Source organism: Emydura macquarii, unplaced genomic scaffold (genome assembly GCF_026122565.2).
Source record: "Emydura macquarii macquarii isolate MOO-44397 ecotype Brisbane River unplaced genomic scaffold, CSIRO-AGI_Emac_v2 contig_719, whole genome shotgun sequence".
NCBI classification, from domain to species: domain Eukaryota; kingdom Metazoa; phylum Chordata; order Testudines; family Chelidae; genus Emydura; species Emydura macquarii.
This window is the reverse complement of record NW_027130856.1, coordinates 11,162,668-11,180,126: the sequence shown is the minus strand read 5'-3', so window position 1 is coordinate 11,180,126 and position 17,459 is coordinate 11,162,668. Positions and strand designations below refer to the sequence as shown.

At 40.3% G+C, this 17,459-nt stretch overlaps 1 protein-coding gene across 3 annotated transcripts in view; it reads right to left on the bottom strand.

Moving 5' to 3' along the window:
* The window catches only part of LOC137149236 (receptor-type tyrosine-protein phosphatase N2-like), a 299,799-nt gene that overhangs the window by 266,408 nt on the left and 15,932 nt on the right, over nucleotides 1–17,459 (bottom strand). For all 3 annotated transcript variants that reach the window (XM_067542698.1, XM_067542699.1, XM_067542700.1), the window contains exon 4: nucleotides 2,034–2,120. In XM_067542698.1, coding sequence (XP_067398799.1) covers nucleotides 2,034–2,120 — 87 coding nt within the window. The remainder of the gene's footprint in view (nucleotides 1–2,033; nucleotides 2,121–17,459) is intronic.

The window sequence follows — 17,459 nt, the reverse complement described above, 5'->3', positions numbered from 1 at the left end:
TTGCTGTGAGCCGCAGGTATAGCACTGGAAACCTAATGACATTTACTGGTATCATCAGATATAGACAGACTGAGGGCACTGCAAGAAAGACTGAGGAGAGTACTGCAGTGCAGCGACACAATGAAGGGGCCAAAAACAGTCAGTCCCTGAGTCGCACTACAAATGAGCACCTACCATATTCTTGCAGATGAAAACCCTGTGGCCTGAAGCTTTAGAGAGAAGGGAGATCATTATTGCCATCTGTTGGAGAAATGGGAGAAGAATGGCCCACAGCTATTTAAGATCTGCAGATAGGGAGGGACTCCACTGGTGAGGAAGATCTCTGCCAGCATCAGTTAAAGGGCCAGGAGAGTTGACTGAATGGGCCAGCTTCATTTGCATATTATGTGATGGTGTGTGCACACTCTGCACAAAATACTGTTTTGTTTTGCATTTAGGGGCAATTAAATGCAACTGACCTTTTGGGGAAATACAAGGACAAGACACTGAATGTCCCTGAGGTCACCCTCACCGAGGCTGCGGTCAGGTGCAGGTGAGCAAGGGAGCATGGACAGAGGTAAAGGAGGAAGAGAGGGAAAAGGCTCCCAACTGCTGCAGGAGGTGCTTCTTTGCTGGTAAGGTCTCTGACAAGTGTCCCAGACACCCTGATCTCGCCCTGAGGGTTGAGCTGAGACTGCTGAACAGTGCAGAGTTGAGACAGCTTCAAGGCATCTTGGTGGCAACAGATGATGCAGAGCAGCAGTGGCAGCGGCACCTCTGATGTGATGGATGGCACAGAGTGGTGGAAGAGGTAGGCAGCTTGGATTGAAACCACAGACAGAGCAGCAGCCTAACAAGGACTCTGTGTGGCCCTCCCTACTGAGCAACTAAAACTGAAATCACTCCTGATGAGTTAGGGAATGGAGCCCCCAGAGCTGCCCAGGCAGCAGCAACCTGTTAGAGTCCTTGGATTTCTCCAACCCAAGATAGCTGTGAGTAGGGAACTGAGGAGGTGGAAAGTGTCTAGAACACATCAGTCACTCATAATGGCCAAAGGAGGACCGAGGTTGGTACTACTTTTAAGATGTCCTGGAAGGTGGGAGGCTTGCATCATAGAATTTGTTCATGTGTTACTTGGTGGTTTTCCCAAATTCATTCTGTTGTCTTCCTCCCTCTCTCCACCCCCAAGTTCTCTTTGTTGGGCTCAGTGCTTGCAAGTGGGGAAGAACTGCCCATCAGAGCAATCAAGGTGGTTTATGTAATTTTCCAGATTTCTGGGTGGGGGCTTGAGCCAGTGTTAGTTAAATCTTTAAAGAAACTACTCAAAAATTGACCATTTTCTGCTGTCAACGCCACCTTGCAAAAGGGCAGAAAACTCCCAAATGTTGTCCCCCATGTCAAGATTTCACTAAAAGCTGTCAAAACCCTTCCATGAACTAACCTTTATGCCCTCATTTGTTCTCCATTAAATTCTGCTATAGTCCTTGTGTAAACATTTCCACCTCAGAAAATTTAAGCAATATTTTCATTGTACTAGATCAATCAAGTCACAACCTGTCCCGTTTACAAGATGAACACGCATATTATTTGTCAATGTGAAACTTACAAAAGTAAAACAATGTTTAAACAAGGCGAGACCCCTATGACCTGTTAAGTGAGTTATTGTTTGACGGAAACAATCTACTGTTCCAAGCACAGGACTCTAAACCAGAAACCCTTGAGTTCTGTTCTACTTCATCCATTACTTCCCCTTCTATGAAACTCAGTATATGGTTATACAGCCCTTTCAATATTTTAAGTATTATACTTTTTACTTTTACCTTATGCTAGTGGTAATATGGGGATCTTTTGGGGGCTGTTTCAGATCATTTTTGTTAAGTAGGCTATTGTTAACAGAACACAAAACTTGGCAAAGAATGCCAGGATAATCTCTCTGTCTCCATCATCAATTTTTTAATGATAAAAAATTAGCTATTTCCTTAAGAAATTATATATTAAAGAATAACTATGAAAAAAAGCTGTTAAAATAGAAGGAATGAGCACCATGCACGTACTTGACATCATCAAAGGCACTCATCTGCAGCTTCAGAAGATCTGCCACATCCTTTATTAACTCCAAACCCTTTTCCACAGTCAGAGGGCTGTTGAAAGGAAGCAAGAAAACACAGCATTATGAAAATGGAATTAATCAATACCTGATAGGCTAAAAGTCCCAAAAGAGTTATCACCTTGGCCTGTTAGAGTCTGAAAATCACTGCTTACTGTATTCCTGTCACATAGCAATCGTGATATCAAGGGAATTGGGATCAGGTGCTTCTTCAGGCATGATGAATCACCTGAATTTTCCAGCAATAAGACAAACAATAAGGTGTAAATGGAATTGTTAGGAAGTGTAATGGGCCCATGATGCAGTGACCGGTTCATCTCAATCCTCAATAAAAAATGTAATAAAGGAAAAAGAAAGAAAGAGAGAAAGGGATTGGCGAGACAAGAATGGAAACAAACAATGAAAGTCAAATTGCAGGGCTCTGTATCAAATGAACAAGGGAAAAGCATATTTTTAAATTCATTAGGTTTTGAAATGCATTTTGACCCAGAGAAAGGATACAAAAATATTATGGATTTGAAAGTAAACAGTGGAATGAGGCACACAGAGTAGGGGAGGCTGGTTAAATAGGTGGGAGATACTTTGATGGGTGTGTGCTGTTGACATACCTGCCTTCAATATTTTTAAACTTTCTCAATGCCATATTTACATTTTTTTAATTTAGAAAACAGGTTGCAAAAGAGCATAGCACATGTGCAGGGTTATCATTTAAAAAAGTATTTAGCCACATGCAAAATTTCCATTTATAAGCAGTTTCAGGTTATTAGTTAAGAGTTGTTTAGTTTCTTTTATAACTCTAAAGATGTATTGTGAATATTACATTTTCTGTCTGCGGTGCATTGACACCAATTTTAGTGAACAGATACAACATTCACAGACCTATCTGGATTTTGAGTAAAGGGCGCTTTTCAACATTGTTAAACCCCAATGTTCATATAATTAAATTGTACAAGCAGGAATCTCAGCTCACTTATGCCAGTGTAAATCAGAAGCAATTTCAGTGAAGCCAATGCAGTAGTCAAGTGAGAAGAGGACCAGGCCCTACATTTTTACTTCAGTACTTTAGAATGATGATGATGAGGAGGAGGTGATAGAGAAAAATAGCATGCTGTTAAGGGTGATTTCCTTATCTGGACCAAGAAAACGGGGAGGGGGAAGAAAAAGAAAGATTTTCCAAACCTCAGGACCTATCTTATTTTTTCTTACTTATTTCAATTAAAGATTTCACCTGCAGGTTTTTATCAATCATCATCGTTTTACGTATTGTCCACTGGGCTGCAGTAAGCACTTTTATTTATTTATTAATTTTATAGTGCTTTACATACAGTGCTCCAAGGGTATCTCTATTTGAATAACAGGATATCTTATTTGGACCTTGGTTAAGATAGAATTGCTCAGTCTCCCTTCACATTCCTACAGCCTTAACCCAAAGTGCTCAAGGGACAACCTGTCACACAGACAGAGATACCACCTCAGGGAACCACATAAACTTGGAGTTCTTCTACATGTAAAAGGCAGAGATGTTCCTGTGTAAAAGTAAAGTAAAAAATCTAAGCATTTCTGCAAGAAAAAAAGTATAATAGATTAAAAACCCTTACATTTCAAGGGTTGATAGTAGATGGAATCTGATTATTTACAGATAACTATGAAAGCAGACTGTCATAGTGACTCGGGGGTTTACGTGTTAATTAGATCTTTTCTCCCTAAGATGCTGGTTTAAATTTAAGGGGATCACTGGTGTAAGTAAGCAGGTTTTTACTATAAGAGCAAGTACACACAGAAGTGCAAGAAAAGAGGATTGGAGAAAAATAATACTTTTAAAAAAGGGAAAAAAGAGGATTTAGAGAATTATAGACTAGTCACTCTAACTTGGATATCTGGAAAGATACCAGAACAAAATTATTAAACAATCCATTTGCAAGCACCTAGGGGATAATAGGGTTATAAATAATAGCCAGCATGGAGTTGTCAAAAACAAATCATGCCAAACCAACCTTATTTCTTATTTGACAAAGTAACAGGCCTAGTGGATGGAGGTAGATGTGATATATCTTGATTGTAGTAAGGTTTTTGAGGTTCCCCCACATGACAGTCTCATAAGCAAACTAGGGAAATGAGGTCTAGATCAGTGGCTCTCAACCTTCCCAGATTACTGTACCCCCTTCAGAGTCTGATTTGTCTTCAGTACCCTCAAGTTTCACCTCACTTAAAAACTACTTGCTTACAAAATCAGACATAAAAATACAAAAGTGTCACAGTATACTATTACTGAAAAATTTCTTACTTGCTCATTTTTACCATATCATTATAAAATAAATCAACTGGAATTTCACTTCTGGAACTGGAAAATCAGTTACATTTCAGCATATAGTATATAGAGCAGTATAAATAAGTCATTGTCTGTATGAAATTTTAGTTTCGTTAGTGCGTTTTATGTAGCCTGAAGTAAAACTAGGCAAATATCTAGATGAGTTGATGTGCTCCCCGGAAGACCTCTGTGTACCCCCAGGGTACACATACCCCTGGTTGAGAACCACTGATCTAGATGAAATTGCTATAAGGTGGGTGCACAACTGGTTGACAGACTGTACTCAAATAGTAATGATCAATCGTTCACTGTCAAATCGGAAGGACGTATCTAGTGGGGTCCCACAGGAGTGAGTTTTACATCCAATACTATTCAATATTTTCATTAATGACTTGGATAATGGAGTAGAGAATGTGCTTATAAAATCTGAAGATGACACCAAGCCGGGAGGGGTTGCAAACACTTTGGTGGACAGGATTAGAATTCAAAATTACCTTGACAAACTGGAGAATTGCTTTGAATTCAACAAGATGAAATTCAATAAAGACAAATGCAAAGTACTTAAGTTAGAAAAGAATAATCAAATGCACAACTACAAAATGGGGAATAACTAGCTAGGGGAGGGTGATATTAGATCACAAATAGAAAATGAGTAAAAAAATGTGATGCAGCTACAAAAATGCTAACATCATTCTGGGGTGTATTAACAGAAGTGTTGTATGTAAGACATTGGAGGTAATTGTCCTGCTCTACTCAACACTGGTGAAGCCTCCACTGGAATACTATGTCCAATTCTGGGCACCATATTTTAAGGAAAGATGTGGGCAAACTTTAGAGTGTCCATAAGAGAGCAACAAAAATGATATAAGGCTTAGAAAACGTGACCTATGAGAAAAACCTTTTAAAAATGGGGGATATTTAGTCTTGAGTGGGAAAAGTTGATAAGTCTTCAAATATGTTAAGGACTGTTATAAAAGAAGATGGTGATCAATTGTTCTCAATGTCCAATTAAGGCAGGACAAGAAGTAATGAGCTCAATCTGCAGCAACAGAGATCTAGGTTAGATATTAGGGAAAGCTTTCTACCTATATTGGTAGTTACACTCTGGAGTAGTCTTTCAAGGAAGGTTGTGGGATTCCCATCATTGGAGGTTTTTAAGAACAAATTGGACAAACACCTGTCAGGGATGGTCTAGGTATACTTGGTCCTGTCTCAGCACTGTGGGCTGGACTTGACTTCTCAAGGCTTCTTTCAGCCCTATATTTTTATGATTGTAGGATTAGTAGGTGACAAAACCTGTGCTCTGAGTAATGAAAAGGTATCACAGGGGGTAGGCAGAGGTGCTGTGGGATTGTATCTGGGAGGACAAATTGCATCTGCAACATTTGCATTTCCTGTGTACATGGATATCGCAGTAGTGTAGTAATGTTTTGGTGAATGACATATGTCTTAGAGCAAGTGCAAAGCACTTGTGCTACATGGTAACAGGAGAGCAAGGTAACTGCATGCAATGCCAAAATGCTCTAGTGTACACAAGTCCTCTTGTTAGCGAGTCAATCCCACGTACCATTCTGTTTTTATATTAGAACACCTATCTATTTGCAGATGACACTAAGCTGGAAGGTGTCAAAAATAAAATGTATTTTATTTTTTTCACCTTTCAGCTTGGTGTCATCTGCAAATAGATAGGCTGTGCTGTAAGACTGAACTGAGAACAAAAAAGGAGCAGAAGACTAAAACACAACTATAGACTACACTATATCATATACACTTTATGGCTTGCTATATATAAAGCAATTCTGCATTTTGTAGTATGCTTAGTAAGTAACTCTAAAATCATCATCCATTTTCTTAAAGTACGTTCACCCTACTACCCAAGGGTAATTACTGTGTAAACCAGTGTCTCGTTATTGAAACAAAGCACCTCTAATTCTCTAACACCTTCTCTTTCCGTCACCAGCAGTTTAAACATTATTTTTCAATTGAAAGCGCACAGAGCTAACAAAAAACGTATATTGAACCAGTAGCAGTGTTCTTATACAGTCTCTCTCATATCATTTGTCAAATGTACTTGTTTTAAAGGGCTAACAACAATGAAGATCTAAAGCGCATAAGGAAAATATATATTTTACTGGTGGGTTAAATAGGTATAAATGCTATTTTAAAATCAGGCTCTGAGTCTTCACTCTTCAAAATCTTTCACCACTCTCTTTATTATACCTCACTTCCCAGCCTCACATCATTAGGCATGCGACTCTGCATATAACTGTACTTGCTGTATCATGAGGCTCATTTTTCTATTAAAATAGCAAACTTTATACGATGGTGTTACATTATCCCCTCCAACGAAATGGCTTCTTTGTTGAAACCAAGACTGCAGTGGCATCATGACTTAATCATAGCTCCTTTTGCAAAAACTTCCCTATCCTCATTTGTCATTTTAAAAATCAAGGGCCCAGTCCAGAACTACTTGCTCAGGCAAAACTAATAATGACTTCAATTAACTCCTAATGACTTCATCAGGAGTTTTGTCTGAGTAAGGACAGCAGGGCCAGGCTATCATGCTCTTTTAATTAGAGATGGGCCTGATCTAAAACCCCAGAAAATTTTAATGGGAGCTGCAGGCTGCTCAGCACTTTTGAAAATCAGGCCACCTATTTCAATGCCCAAATAGGGATTAAGGAATCTAACATTAGGCAATCACTTCTGAAAATATTGCCATAAAATGTACAGAACACTGAAATGAGGGGAAAACAGATTGCATATTTATACACCAACCACTCACAATGCTGCAATCGTTTACACAGAGCCCTCGCTGTTAAAATCTGATTTTTAAAGAGCAGTTCTACTCCTAAAATGACTCTAATAATGGCATCATGGAGTTCCACTATCATTATCTGTCATTGACTTCCACATCTAATCTGCTCAATTTACAAGGAAAAAAAAAAGTTTTTTCCTGACTTTTGGTTTTGCAAACTTTACTTGAGCCCTAACAGTCACAGTAGGCCATTTCCATCTCATACACCACCAAAAGAAATAAAGGTTTCGCAAGCCAAATTATGTCCTTGGTGTTATCTATGCAAACCCCTTGGCTTCAATGGAATTACGCACATGTAACTGAGAGGAATTTAGAGCACTGTTCCATTGATGCTGAATGAGGAATAGAACCCGGCTGCCCTCCTCTCAGCTCTATCAGCTCTGCAGAACTCACAAGAGTAAAGAGTATCATTCATGGTAATCGATAAGGTTTGTACACATTCCTTTGTGTCTGATGCAGGGAGGATGGTGTAGAGGCAGCAAGCAATTAAGGTGTGGCCTGAAAAAGATATATTTGTAACATTACAGAATCTTCTCTCACTCCATTACTTAAAGAACAGACTGAACGTTGAATCCTGATCCCAGCCCTAGTTCAGTTTGGAGCCTTAATTACATATTCAGTGATGTGAACATCCCAATGGACATTTCTACAAGTTCCCAAAGCTCAGCAGTGCACCCACAGGCGGGAATATACAGAAACTACTTTAAAGATGATGTAACCCAGCTCTGTGGCCTGGATCTAATGATTACATGTTCAAGGCTATGTTTGCAATTTTTTGTTAGAGAACAAGAAGAAAATACATGAAATAAAGCAGATGGGTGAGTCCTATAGGGAATGCCACTGGGCAATATGGCAGGTCCCTCAGCCTAGCACAGAACGGCACTCAGCTACTAATAAAAGCTATCGGGTAATGGCAAAGGGGAGGAAAAAAACAGAGGTAAACAATGATGAAAGCTATATTTTGTGCATTTCCCAACACTCTTGTGAAAATGATCCCATAAACCGATCCATTTTCAGAGAAAATTTTTGATCTAGTTGTACAGATGGCTTGGTTGTTAATATTTGCCAGGCCTGATGTAGTCCAAAGAGAGCAATATGTGGCTCATAGTAAGGTTTTGTCAGCCTCACAAGCAGTTGCTTTCATTTGTTTTTTCTTCTCAGAGTTGCCAAGTCTTCCAAAAACCACTTACTGAGCCTTATAATCCCCACTGTACCGCTGTTTAAATTATGTACTGTCTTTCCCAAACTGCACAGTGCCCTTGCAATACATTCTTAAGAAATGTAATGCAACAGAGTGATGGATATCCAATCAGTTCTGTCAGATTAGTTCACTTGAATCATTTTCTGCAAAAATAAGGAATAACCTACAGCACAGAAATAAGCCTGACATTAGGAATTACACTCCATAAACACTAAATGTTTGTCTAATCCCCAGTGAAATCTTACCTAAATTCTCAAATACCTGTATTTTCAACTAAAATCTTGGAAAGAGTCTTAATGGAACAGTTGTTTATTTTCCACATGGTTAACAATGTAAGAAACGGATGCACTGCCAAATAGAAGCTCCACATGCAAAACTTGTTGCATGATTACCTTAGGTAACCAACCTTTATTAAATACTTAAACATACCATGCAATGAAAGTAGCACATCGTGAATGACTGTGAGATTAAATAAAGGTAACAGCTGCCAATTGAAGGGATTGGTATGGATACCTAATGTCCTTTGTCGTTTGGGTCACGGATCCCTTAGAGATGCTCTTCCTCTTTGTGTTTTACTCCAGCATCTCAAGTAATAATAATAATATTCCATTGGGATACTAATCAACAGTCCTTTGGTGTGCTCACCCAGAGTCAGGATTAGAGCTAGTAGAGAATTTTTCCGAGGCACAATTTTTCATTAAAAATGCAGATCTGTCCAAAGCAAATATTTTCTCAGGAAAGGGTCAGATTTAATTCAACTCAGATTCATCAGGGAGGTGTTTTATTTCCATGATGGGAAAAAAAAGAAAGAAAGAAAGAAAGACATACTCTTCTCCAAATAGCCAATAGCCTGGTGGTGAGCACACTGGTGGGAGACCACACTTCACATTCCTGCTTTGGAATTGGGACCCAATGTGGAATGGGAAATTTCTTTAAATCTTGAAAATATGGGAGAACCATTTACAACACAGCACTAGTCAAGATGTTTCCAGTGGTGGATTCTTGCCTTTGGAACTTACTCTCCAGCTTGGTCTGACAGAGCCTGATCTTGATTACTCTCCATACACATTGTGAGGCTTATACGTTTGCCCAGGTCTTTTTAGCAGAGGTTGGCTGAGTGAGTTAAGACAAGACAGACCAATATTTGAGAATGTTTTAATGCTGACTTGAGTCAATTTTTTTTCCTATGCATTTTTAAAGACTGAATTTTAAAGACAGGTGCATTTTATCATTTAAAATAAATATTTGGGAAAATTTCTTTGTCATTTTGCAATGATGTCCCCTTGCAACGACATAAAACTAACTTCCTCTCATTGATAGAGCAATGGTCTATCAATAAAAACCCCCCCACCATTTTCTTACAATGCAAGGACTCCTCTCTTAGCATGGTGAACTGTAAGCAGAAATTAGAAAATCTCATTATAAAATACAAGTCTGGAAAAGTGTATGGAAAAATAATATAAGGGAAAGATACAAGAAAAATGAGGCATTATTTTATTTCATCTAGAGACCACGTTTTTGATTAAAGAAAATTGAGGACTAGATTCTCTTGTCTGCTAAGGCCATTTTGTGCTGCATAAACATACCAGAGCAGGGAACTCTGCTGACAGGTATCTTACCACTCTGACACTTTTGCACAAGCTGCCCCCAGTGTAAGAGGAAGGTAGAGTGCTGCATTCCAGGCAGTGGACTTGGACAGGACAGAGAGGAGTCACAGGATCTTGAGGTAATTTAGGTGATAGATTTGGAGCTGCTCTGTAAGAACTTATGAATATTATATGTTCCATCTGTTGGTCTGATTGTTATTGTGTTTGCTATATGAACAGAAGGGGTAAATTCAAGCAGAGGCTGGCTGCACCTATACAATAGCCACCCATTTACCACACTTGGGGGACAATATTAGACCCATTTGCTTTGATGTCCCACCTCTCAACCCCTCTACTGAGCTCAATGGACCAGTTTGTCCAGGCGGACAATCAGAGGGGAACACAGGAAAACCAAAAAGCCCTGGAAGCAAGACAAAGGACTTTGGGGAGACAAAAGCAATATTCTTAAGGAAGGGAGAGGGTGATGACTGGGAGTTGCTGATGAGGAGCGGTTCTCAAAGACACATACCCCAAAGGCCAGGGGTGCGGAAGAAACAGTGACCTGCCTAAGCCAAGGGAAGGTAAGCCTGTAGGTAACACAGACATGAGTACAGACCATTTATTGTTTTAAAATCCTCCTTTTTCTCTTAGGCTATGTCTTCACTGATGGCAGCAAATTCACCGCTGTCAGATCGACTCATCTGGATCGACTGAGCGGTCAATGAAGACCTACTCAGTCGATCCAGAAATCGACGTATTAAGACCACCTTCTCTAGTGGCGTAGCGCTGCGTCTATGGGAACACGGTTCCCGTCGATGCAGTGCAGTGAAGACGGCGCGCAGAACAGAAGCACAGAAGTCAATGGGAGTTACGCAAGTTTTTTTGCATAGTTTGCGTAACTCCGGTCGACTGCCGCTGGATCTCCGAGGTAAGTGAAGACAAGTCCTTAGTCTTTGCTATGCTCCTAGTGTTAAGTTTAAAGATAGATAGATTTTAAGAAAGCTGTCCGGTCACAGCATTAACCACCGGTCACAGCTCCTGTAGGAAAGACTTGCAGGTGCTGCACCCAGGCCTGCTCGTAAGCAAGGTTGGTGCTCAGAGGGCAGTAGCCTAAGGTCCCATCTAAGATTGGGAGAAAAGATAGGACACAAGGCCTAACGTGAGGGGGTGGACTCAGAGGTACTGGTGGGGAAGGGTTTAAGGTGAAGCTAGTCCTGGAACCCTGACACCTTATGCCAGTGGCAGAAGCAAGTGCTGTCCCATGCATCTGTAATTTGCACCAGCACTGGGCCCCTCTGAGTGAGGACCTGTGCCCACACCCTCTCCACTCCATCCAAGCAGAGTTCAGATGAAATGGAGAAATCAGTCAGTGGTAACCTTACTCCTGGGGACATGAGGGTTTCTATTCCTTTCAAAATAAATAAATATAATTACTAATTATATAATCCTACCTAATGTAATTATGGATATTCTCATTATCCATAAAAATGTCAAATCCATTTTTAAAAAATCTGCTGGACTTTTGTCCTCACTGATATCTTATCAGGCTGATTTGTGCTCTGAAAAAGGATTATGGGTGGTCTGCACAATTACAATTAATGCCTCTTATTTTGGTACCCGAGTATGGATTTAGGTGCCTAATTCACAGAATCACAAAAATGTAGGTCTGGAAAGGGATCTCAGAAGGGAATTCTGGTTCATCCCACCATACTGAGGGAGGAATAAGAACATGTAGACCATCTCTGACAGGTGTTTGTGTAAGCTGTCCTTAAAAACCAGTGATGGGAATTCCCTAAGGTAACCTGTTCCAGTGCTTGACTATTCTTATAGTTAGAAAGTTTTTCCTAATATCTAACTTAAATCTCCCTTCCTGCAAACTGATCTGATTACTTCTTGTACTACATCCAGCAAACATAGAGAACAATTGATCACCAACCTCTTTATAACAACCTTTTACATATTTGAAGTCTTCAAGTTTGAAAATTTGTGCCACAATGCACACCATCCACATTCCCCTTTCTCTACTCCTCTTTGATCTCAACTTTATCTTTCTTAAATTGAAGCATCCAGAATTGGATAGAGTTATAATTGTTATAATTTATGTATTGTTTTTCTATCCCTTTACTGATGCACATAAACATTCCATTTGTTTTTATAACTACATTTTCCTTGCTTATTTAACTACTTCTGGAACTATATCACAGAAGGCAGATACCTGCATTAAGCTAATTGAAATAACTCCTAAATACCTTTCCGCAAAATTTTCCAGAGCCCAGTGTAAAAGAGTCGGTTTTTTAAATATACTTTTTTCTATAAAACCTATTTTTGCTAGTGTATATTATTCTGTTGCACTAATCCAAGATGAATTTCATCCGCCATTGTGCTCTGAATCCCTCAAAATATTTAAAGCCATCTGGGATTTTTCTAAATCCTCCATAGTTCTTTTTACCCACAGGGTACCTCGTAACTAACCTCTCTACATTCAGAAAAGCCGCAGTTCATCATGATTCATCATTTTACACTCAACCAGGTCTTAATCCAATGCAGCACTGTGCTCCTTATTCTATGACTTATTTTCCTTAATAATAATTATAAAGAGCATCCCATTCATTTCCTGTTGTATTTGAGGTTAGTGTTACAGTCTGCAGCTTTGCTTCAAGAACAGCTTCTCGCTGAAGAGGACCTGCTGTAGCTCCTCAGGAGGGAGTCCCATTCTGATGGACTTAGCAGACCTTTGGACTTGGACTCAGTCCTTCTGAAGAAGCCTGTCTTGTAACAGGGAGGCAATGGCTGGAGCACAGAGGTAGGTGTAGGGTAAGGGGGCTGATAATAGCTGTAGCTGGAAGCCATGGAAGGAGACAGGGAAGGAAAGTTAGGGAGCCAGCATTAGAAAATATCAATAACTGGTGCATCTGGGCAATTCCATTGGCATTTCTTTTTGGCATTAAATTAAGTAAGTGGGGAATAAGATGAACTCTTCTTTTGAATAAACTGAAAAACTTGAAAAATGGCCTATCCTTAAGATGCTAGGACGAGAATGAGTGTGTGTGAATTTCAGAGTTTGTGGTGACAGTGGTCCTGTAGCTACAGGGAGGCAGAGAAATGATCAGATTCAAACAAACATTTTTTTTAAAAGGGGGCAGTTTAAAAATGTTTCCTCTTCAAAAGATATTACTCAATTGTCATCTGCAAAGGCTGCTTGAATCTTGATTTATGTGCAAATCTCAATGCAACCTGGAGCTATGGAGTGGCTGCTGATGCCTCCATAACAAACTATGTCCATATTGAATCCAGCTCTCCTGGTTTTTGCATGCCCATCACAGATATATAATGTGTATGGGTATCTATGTGCACTTTGTGGGGTATCTATCCAACCATCCAAGACAGCTGTATAATCCCCATTACCATAGTATCCCAGTGCCTCACAGTCTTTACTGTATTTATCCTCACAATACCTCTGGAATGTAGAGAAGTACTATGGTTCCCATTTTACAAATGTGGAACTGGGGCATAGGGCTAGTTTACGCTTAACATTTACAGTGGCACAGCTGTACCGATACAGGTATGCCACTGTAAGAGCACTTGTGTAACCACATTATGTCAGCGGGAGAGAGCTCTCTCGCCATCATAATAAAACCATCTAAATGAGCAACGGTAGCTATGTCAGCGGGAGACACTCTCCTGCTGACATAGCGCTGTCCACACAAGCTTATACGAATTCATTTCAGTTTCACCAAATTGTTCATGTAGAAGACCATCCCCTTCCCTCCCCTCAAAAAGTAAAAAATGTTTAATTACAATGTTTTTTAAATGATTTTTTCAGTTCAAAATGACTTTTTGGGTAAAACAAAATGTTTCACTAGACCAGATTTTTTTCCCCCAACTTTTGATTTGTCAAAATTTTTTTCCCTCAACTCTTCAGCATTGACAGTGAACTGAAGTATCCGTTGTTCACACACCTCTAGTTGGAATGTTGGGAGACACAAGCAATGGGTTCATGGTGCTGTGACATTCCTTCCTTGCCTATCTTAGTTTGTCAGCCTTTCAGTGATGTCTCAATGTAAACTTCCTTGTACTTAGTTTTCCATCTCTTAAAACACACAGCTTGATACAGAGTAAATAATCAGAGCAGGATTGTAATTCAGGTTAGTATTGCTAAGAGACCCTTCTTTGATTTGTATGCAGCTTTGGGTAAACTAGGATATATTTTAATTTTTAGAGAGGAAAAAGCCACAGCATTCCATGACTCACATTTAATCTGGATTTGTGCAGGTGTGTGGTAATTGAGTCATACCTTGATATGGATCTTCTAGGAGAATCTGATGGGAAATGCCTAATAGTATAACTATTCTATAAGTAATGATTTTAAGAACACTTCAATTTTACTGTATCTTGCTACAGTTTTCTCCATTTTTGTTTCCTCCCACACTTTATTAGGATATTGAACATTCTTAAGCTTACTTACGTTTCGACAATACAACAAATCTTCACTTTGCACATTTTCTGTTCCTTCACTTCCCGTCACCAAAAGGTGTGAAATTTAAATCTCTTAATACAGACAGATTCAAGTCCAGACCAATTTATAACGCTGATGACACTTTGCAAAAATCAATTTCAGTGGTCAGTCTATGAAGGTCAATGGAGATTACTATATCATGGAAAGATAACAGTAATGCAGAAGTGGAGAAGGATCAGCTATCCAGAGTTATTATGGAAATATAACACCAAACCAGCCTATACTTGTGGTGTATTCACTTCAAACATGTACTTGCACCATCTACTGCTATGGCATGGTTAAAAAATTAAAGGGGAGAAGGGACACATGCACTTTGTCATTTTTAGAAACATGTTTTCTGGAATTGGGAATATCCTAAACACAGTAATCCATTTATGGCATAATTGTGGCATCTTCTATTTTAAGATTTAGATAAGAAATTACCAAAATATTTCAGGGTGGATTAAAAACTGAATGATGGAGGTGGCAGAGGATTTTCCCTACTATGAAACATAATTCTTTGACTAAAAATCCTGGAAACAGTTCTTATGAATACATGTAACTATTATACTATTATTATGCCCATTTTAACACACCCCTTCACAATGAACCTGGGTTTCAGTTACCATTACTGTGCTAGACTGTGTCTTGCTTGTTACAGGGAAGTTAAATGGTCTTATACAGAAAAGGGGGAAAAAACAATACAAAGTCCAACTAAAAAAATAATACTTGACCACTATCATCCAAGGGAAGAATGAACTAAAGAAACAAAAAATTTTGTAAGCATGTAAAGCCTCAGGCACTGTTAAATTAGGCAAGATGATGTTATTTTTAAGACTTAATCCCTCATCACTGTAATGTTAGCCAATTAAACTCTGATTTCTCTGAATTAATTTCTTCAGGAGACACATTTCTTTGGCTAAAGAGACTGGAATTGGAATAGTATGCCTCTTAACTCTAGATGGCCAGTTTTAATTCAGCAAAGATGATATAACTGGGTCACACTCCCATCTCACAAGCACCCCTGGTCAACTGTGTGCATGTCTGTACACTCTCTCTCTCTCTGTTTGTGGGTGGGTCTTCGGTGACTCGGATCTCTGGCCGAGTCACACACAGTCTGTGTGTGTGAAATAAAAAGCAAACCCTTTCAAGGGTACAAGTCTAACAGGAGCTCTGTCAATGCCCTCTGTAATGTCTCTATCTGCAGCCCTATCTCTGGGCTCATGCCTCAATCAATTCAGCAAGGCCTATTGCAGTACCTTGGTTTGAACTGTCTCTCAGCCCCGTCAGGGCGCTCTCAAATTATTCCTGCTCTGGTACAGAATGATGCCTCTGGGTTCCCTCCCTGGAGCAATGTCTTCACCCTCTCAGCACCTTTCTGGCCCCAGTTCTCTGGCTGGGCCACTAAAAAAGTTCAGTTCCCCTTCTGGGGTGTGTCAAAGTCCCGGCCATTTTCCCAGTGTCTGGTGGCAGGTGGAGGGGAGGGGGAACCGAGCCCACCCTCTGCTCCAGATCCCAGTCCAGGGACCCTAAAGATAGTAGCCGTGCACCATGTTCCTTTAACTACGCTGCGTTGCTGCTATGATTCCCTGGGCCACTTCTTCACAGCCCTAACTGGGCCCTGACTGGCTGCTCCCTGCAGTCTCTCTGATTGGCTGCTTCCCACACAGACTCTATAGGCAGCTTGGAGGACCTTTCTGCTGCCCTTTTCTGGGGCAGGGTGTGGCAGGGCGGCAGAGCCTCCAGCAGAGTGCCTCCAGACCTAGTCCAGCCAGTCACAGATGAATAGTTAGAATTTTACCCTCTGATGGCTGTTAGGTGGTCACCTGTACATGAAATGAGTTGATTTCACTCCCGTTTTTAGTGTACAGGTGTCTATGTCACAAAAACACTTTCTGGCACTCAGCAGAGACTCCAGAAACTGGGCAGGCATGGAAACAAAACTACTCTCCATCCCCATAGTTCAGCCCCTCCAGGATCAAATTTGTGCTAGAGTTAGTCCTTCAGAAAGTGAAGAGATGCCACACTTCCTGTACAAGCTAGAGGCAATCTTTGGTTTCCTGTGACACACTTCCCACTGGGGCAGAAACAAAGAAGCATAGGACAGGGCATTTGCAGGCTGCAGCGACATGGGGAGGTGCCCTGCAGCTATGGGACCTATTTCTGATTCTCTTTTTGGTCATTTCTCCAAGCAGAATTCCTCTATACCTCATCCATTGACTCCCTGTATGTCTTCAAGGAGAGGTGAGTGCTGTCCTGGATTCTCTGCTCAGTGTCCACCTCTGGATCCCTGCTTTTGACTCTGTGGCCCTCACTCCCATCCCTGTTTATTCATTTGTTGTCCACCGCATTCAGTTGAGATCTAGGTCCGGTAGCTACTCCCCTTAGGCTAGGGGGAGGGGCCATTAGATGGGGGCAAGGTTGCACCCACCCATCCCCAAAGCTTCAATAGGTACACAGAGTAGTAGGAAGTTTGTTAAACTATGTATAGTAATAACATATGTTAACAATGAAGGGTTTATCTTGACACTGATCTACTCAGCAGTAAGACACTACATGGTACTAGGACTGGAAGACCCAGTGAGAGGTAACATTGAAATGGCTTCTACAGACACTGTACAACTGCAAGTAGCTCTCCCACCGGCCCTGAGAATGAGGGGAAATGCTGAATGTGCCTGGAAAAGGTTCATACAGTAATTTGCACTGTATATGAAAGCCACGGGGGCAAATAACTGGAGGATGAGCAAAACATTGCCCTGCTCTTCATCATCAGGCACAGAAGCTCTAGTTGTATATAATGCATTTCACACAGATGGCGGCGGTGAGAGAGAGGAAAGAGTTACAGAAATAATGAATATATTAGAATAAAAAAAAATGTTACTTATGAGACTTGTTACTTATATGTTCAGGTTGAGAACACAGTATGAAAGGGAAACAATGAAGGAGATTGTCACAGACTTAAAAA